The 6,039-nt window shown below is 43.0% G+C and overlaps 1 protein-coding gene across 1 annotated transcript; it reads right to left on the minus strand.

Annotated features, from left to right (window-relative positions):
* Nucleotides 1-3,456: 3,456 nt before the first annotated feature.
* Nucleotides 3,457-5,202, minus strand: LOC107688601 (uncharacterized). Its single transcript, XM_016486318.1, has 2 exons — nt 5,125-5,202; nt 3,457-4,518 (listed from the first exon to the last, which is right to left on the minus strand). The coding sequence occupies exons 1-2, from the start codon at nt 5,200-5,202 to the stop codon at nt 3,457-3,459; spliced, it is 1,140 nt and encodes a 379-aa protein (XP_016341804.1).
* Nucleotides 5,203-6,039: the final 837 nt, after the last annotated feature.

Genomic DNA, 6,039 nt, shown 5'->3' on the forward strand with positions numbered 1-6,039 from the left:
GTCACACGCTTGAGGTATTCGGCCAATCACAACGCACTGGATAGCTGGCCAATCACAGCACACCTCGCTTTCAGACCGATGAGCTTTGTAAAAATCGACGCGTTTCAGAAAGGTTGTTTTTTTAACCTTAAACCGCATAAACACATTTCATTACACCAAATACACAAAATAATGTTCTTTTTAGCAACATCATATGACCCTTTTATCCATGACAAAAAGTCAATGGCTGCATCCGAAAACTTAGGCAGCTGACTTGCTGCCTCGCTGCCGTATGAGACAATGACTTTACAGGCAGCGTTTTTGCATGAAGGCACCTCATGAAACTGATTTCGGACAGGCTTCTGAGGCAGCGTAACAGTTTAATGATCTACAACAATATAGAACGAATTTTGGTGATAATTAAACAAATATTTAACATCGAAAGTGCAAAAAGTTAGTCAGAAATATACATTTACACACAAACTGACCACGAAACGCAACTTTCAGATGCCATCTTTATTTTTTAGCTCAACCGTCACGGAATGGAATGCACAGGATTGTGGGATATCAAAGGCAGCGAAGGATACATCTATGTTGCCTTCAAAATTCGATCAGAAGCAAGGTACCACTGGAGACAGGAAGTAAAGAAGAATTTGGATTCGAACATGCCTTGATGCCTTCCTGCCTTGGAATGCTGCCTCTGAAGGCAGCATTTTAGAGCTTTCAGATGCAGCCAATATAAGTTCTTTGGGAACGAGGAAATGAGGGAGGATACTGAGAAGCACCCCAGGGTGTACCTCGCTTCGTACCTCGCTTAACACATCTGAAATTATTTGAAAGATGCCAGATCTTCTGATCGTGATAACTGATCTCTGGCTAATTTGGTTCTTCAAACGAATTTGCGGATTTGATTAAAATATCTGGATTAAGTTGTCTAAGATAACTGCGCGTTCTCGTGTTCCCCGTAAAGGGCAGATGTATCGATACTCGAAACCACGATCAGCAATGCAGCGATTGGCTGGCGGCAAGACAGCAACGTAATGACATCATATTAAAATAGACACCTGACGAAAAACTTGACAAATTTCTAGACCTTTATAAGTAAACAGCCAAGTGAACAAAACTACAAAAATGTTATAATAGATAAATGAAATGTGCACTGTTTTTATTTTATTTTTTATCTTTTACATGATTCTCAATTTTTATATTCACGATTTCTAGTATTTGTAGAGACTTTGCATTTTTATTTCAATGTTGTAATTAGCAATTCATGTAATTTTATCTTTGAAGCAGATTTGTTATGTGGCAGCATTAATTAAAGTTTCTTAAGGGTCAAGATCAAGTTATCTGCATCTCTTGTGCTCCATCAAGCCACTCCCATAATAACTGTCAGCACTCAAATGAATGCAAGACTCAGATTAACTGTATAGCATGTGTGTAAGACTCCAATACAATTATAAAGTAATTATTTTATCACAAATAAATATTTCAATGAGTAAAACTGGCTGTGTCTATAGTATTATAGATTACACAACATTATACTATTATTTTCAAATTAATTTTTAAATTATTATAATTTTAAATGATTGTCCCCGGATTAGTAGGGTGCTCTTGTAATAAAGTAGCAGTGGCTGGGATAGATTTTAAATATCAATTCCACTTAAAAAGATGCAATCTAATCCTGTTTACATGACCTCCCGAGCAAGTTTAAGCTTATGGGCCTGTTGCTATGACAGCAAGTCCAGGATGAGCTTCGAAGAACCAAATAATCCAAGATCATGCCAAATCGTCAACAATCAAATCCAGCTAACGGAGATAGCGACGTACGAAGAATGGGCCCCTGGCCTGTGCTGCATCCCAGTGTGCCTACTTATGGCGCTTTTCCACTGCGTGGTACGACTCGGCACGGCACGGCTCAGTACGGCACGGCACGGTTCGGCTCCGCATGGTTTGCGTCATAGACTGTATGGTTGTTATAGTTGCGCCGCCTCTACTACCATGACTCCTAAAAAAAACTCGCCCTATCAAACTCTCGCTGGATCCGCTCCTCTGCTATCAACGAGAGGAACGTCTGTTCTTCCACAACAGACAACAAAACTTTTTGGTTGTTAAAAAAAAGGTGAGCTTGTTCAAAACAATTGCGCTCGATCCTTCGCTGGCTGTACTGATTTAAATCTAGCGGTTCTGTTGTGTTTGTGTCCCCAAAAAGTGAACCGTACCGAGCCATACTGTGCCGTACCATGCAGTGGAAAAGCACCATTATACTACGACCTTAAAGTACGCCTGTGTACTCTTTTGGTGAAGAAAAAGTACACACTTTTGAGTGTGCAGTAAAAGAGTAGGCAAGCTTTGGGACATACTATACGTCATACAATTGCGTCTTTAACGGACCACTCTGTCGCATAATTACACGCATCCTGTCACTGTAAACTGGCCTGTCAATCATCTTGTCACAGTTAACATCCTCCACATTTCATTTAATTTAACTTCCTTCCGTATTGGAGAGAAATCAAGTAGCACGTTGATCTGCCAGCCGTGGGTCTTTATGCAGAGAACTCTGCTCATAATTTTTTTGCATAATGATGCATTTAAAAGTTAAAGGTGGGGTAAGTGATTTCTGGTAGCCAATGTTGATATTTCAAATCACCAAAACAAACACGCCCCTACCCCAAAAGGGTCTCGCTCCTATTTTGATAGCTCCGCCCCACACATACGTACGTAACCCAGGCAACGATTAGTTCTGTGAAACAAAGCAAAACAATAGGTTACTGTTCATAACCCCGGTTCTCTGAAACATCGAGTGGAGAGATCCACCTATGGGAAGGGCATCCATACCTGACCTCTGCAGAAGCATCCAATTGCACCAAGTCTGGCTTGACAGACAGGAGCGTGTGCCCAATGGCAGGTAAGGGACCACCCCTTCACCAAGCGCATAAAGTCCCTGCACACGCTACCTTTCCTCAGTGGGCATATTCGCTTCTTGTGCAGCAAGCAGCGCAAACTTGATGGATCTCTCCACTCGATGTTTCAGAGAACCGGGGTTACGAACAGTAACCTATTGTTCTCTTTCATCATCTCGTGTTTGAGATCCACCTATGGGAGATATGGCCAGCTCCCCGGTTGCCCAGTACACTCACAGCGAGGCCCTGTAAGCCAGAGGATGGTCACCTGGAAGGCTGTGCTTGACACGTCACCAAGTATCTGACCCCTCACAAAGTGAGCATGCAATACTAGCCATAAAAGCATGACATGCAGTAACATGCATACAAAACCTGACAACACACATAATGCTGAAAGCATATATAAAGATATATATATATATATATACAATGACATATATATATACATATAAATAAATATAAAATATGGTGTCAGGGTGTCAAATATGGTGTCATACAAATGACCTGCTTAATGACATGAAAAAGCCAGGATGGTCAACCCGAGCTTAAAAGGTGTAGCAGGTCTAAAGGCACTAGGCTATGAAGAGCCCACACCTAAAACAGAGTGAGCTACCAGGGTGTGGGTAACATCAAGCCGGTAGTATCTGACAAACGTATGTGGAGAGGCCCAGCTTGCAGCGGCACAAATGTCCTGCAAGGAAACCCCTTTAAATAGAGCCCAGGAGACCGCCATACCCCTAATGGAATGTGCTTTTAGGCCCTCTGGAGGCTGCACTCCCTTAGATTCATATGCCAATGAGATGGCTTCCACAAGCCAATGAGAAAGGTGTTGCTTAGAAATAGGATTCCCCGTGTTCTGGGGGGCCCAAGAAATGAAGAGCTGATCACTCCTCCTGAAAGGGCTGGTCCTGTCAATGTAAACCCGCAGGGCAAGAACAGGACACAAAGCATTCAGCCTCTGATCCTCCGCAGAGGAGAATGGAGGAGGGTGAAAAGCTGAAAGCTCAAGCACCTCACACGTGAAAGCTGGGAAGCATTTAGGCATAAAGGCCGGGATAGGCCTGAGAAAAATCTTATCTCCACTGAGAGAGAAATTAGTGCACGAGGGATGAACAGAGAGTGCGTGCAAATCACTGACATGCTTGGCTGATGCCAAGGCCAGGAGCAGAGCTGCCTTGAAAGACAGAAGCTTCAGGGGAATAGTTCCCAGTGGCTCAAACGGCTGTTGAGACAAAGCCTCCAGCACCATGGAGAGGTCCCAACCTGGAACTGCTCTTCTAGTGACTGGAAGAGAACGGCGGGCGCCCTTCATAAATCTACGAATAAGGGGGTGTTGCCCCACCGTAGTGCCATCAAACCCAACATGACATGCAGCGATAGCCGCTAAGTAGACTTTAATAGTGGAGAAAGATTTACCAGCATCGATAAGGTCTTGCAAAAAACCCAAAATGTCAACAACTGAGCACTGATATGATAACAGCTGACGCCCCTTGCACCACTCCTCAAACACACACCACTTGCAATCATAAAGGGAGTGTGTAGCGGAGGCTCTAGCATTCTGAATTGTAGCAACAACACGAGGGGGGAGCCCCAATGTGTTTAAATTTGCCCTGTCACGGGCCAGGCCCAGAGAGCTACCCTGTCTGGGTGTGGATGGTTCACAGTTCAGACAGTTCAGACATTGCAGTGCATCAGAGGTAAAAAAACGATATAAATACTGTTCAGTTTCTTGCACAGACCGATCGTTTCGTGTCTTTACACATCAATGTATCGTCACGAGCCGCAGGGTTTAATTTGGTTTTGTTTGCGTATGTTTTTTATTACTCTCAAAGCCGTGATTCCCATTCACTTCCATTATAAGACTGACAGACTGCAATGGTTTGAGTTAAAAATCTTCGTTTGTGTTCTACTGAAGAAACAGTCACCTACATCTTGGATGCCCTGGGAGTAAGCAGATAAACATCAAATTGTCATTTTTGGGTGAACTATCCCTTTAAGGACACGTCTGTCGTTACCACTTTCCACAACTTGATGGCCCCGGGTCCCCTGAGTGTAAAACTCCGCCCTCCTCCAGTGCTGCAGCGCTGCCATACACTGTGACAGAGCGGCAAAGATTGCGTAAGGGGCTGAGATGAAGAGATAAAACCCACTTCATGAACGCCCTCATTCTCAGAAGGTCCAGAGGCAGGACATGGACAGCCGAAGCCATATGACCCTGTAATCTGAGACACGTGCGATACTGTACCCTCGCTCCTTCCCTGAACTGTGAGAGGCAATTCATGAAAGAGAGGATGGGCTCTTGCGACAAGTGCGCGCGCATCATAATGGAATTCAGCTCCAGACCTAGAAATATCACCTTCTGGGCAGGAGTGAAATTGCTCTTGCTCACATTCACTCTGAAGCCAAGCTCTGTGACGTGAGCGAGCACTAGTGGTGGACAGTAACGGAGTAGCTTTACTTCGTTACTGTACTTAAGTACATTTTTCAAGTATCTGTACTTTACTGGAGTAGATTTATTTTGAGTAACTTTTACTTCACTACATTTCATAAAACTTCTCATTACTCCTTATAATATATCACGTGCTCCGAGACGCAGAAGCTTCAGGTTCAGAAAATTCATGAACGAACTGATTCTTTTCAATGAACCCGTTAAATCTGTTCGCAAATCGCACCAAACAATTCATTCACGAATTGGAATGATCCGATTGCAGCTGTTCTCGAGTCGACAACTCACTGATTCAAATGAACCGTTTAGTGCGAGTCTCCAGTGAACTGAAGTCACAAGTAAGAACCGGGAGATCTTGTGAGCGTGCGCGCGTCTGATGCTGTTAAAAGTAAGTTACTAATGTCGAGTTTTAGGATGAATTATTGTAACTGAAAATCATATTTAGGTCAAAACTGTCAGTTGTTTGTGAACTAAATCTGCTGTAAAGGGTGATCTGTTTAAGCCCACTGAAATGCTTGAATGAAGACACATCAACATCTGTGTCTCTATTTTAGGTTTAAAAAAAAAACATTTTAACATAGGTTAAACCGAAACATTAAAATAACACAGACTAAATAAAATAATTAATGCGCGTTCATATTCCCCGCTGCCGTAAAAATGCTACGCATTTAGCCCTATGTGACGTCTGTTTTTATATTGTTTATCAACAATATA

This window comes from Sinocyclocheilus anshuiensis, unplaced genomic scaffold (assembly GCF_001515605.1).
Source record: "Sinocyclocheilus anshuiensis isolate Anshui unplaced genomic scaffold, SAMN03320099.WGS_v1.1 scaffold557, whole genome shotgun sequence".
NCBI classification, from domain to species: domain Eukaryota; kingdom Metazoa; phylum Chordata; class Actinopteri; order Cypriniformes; family Cyprinidae; genus Sinocyclocheilus; species Sinocyclocheilus anshuiensis.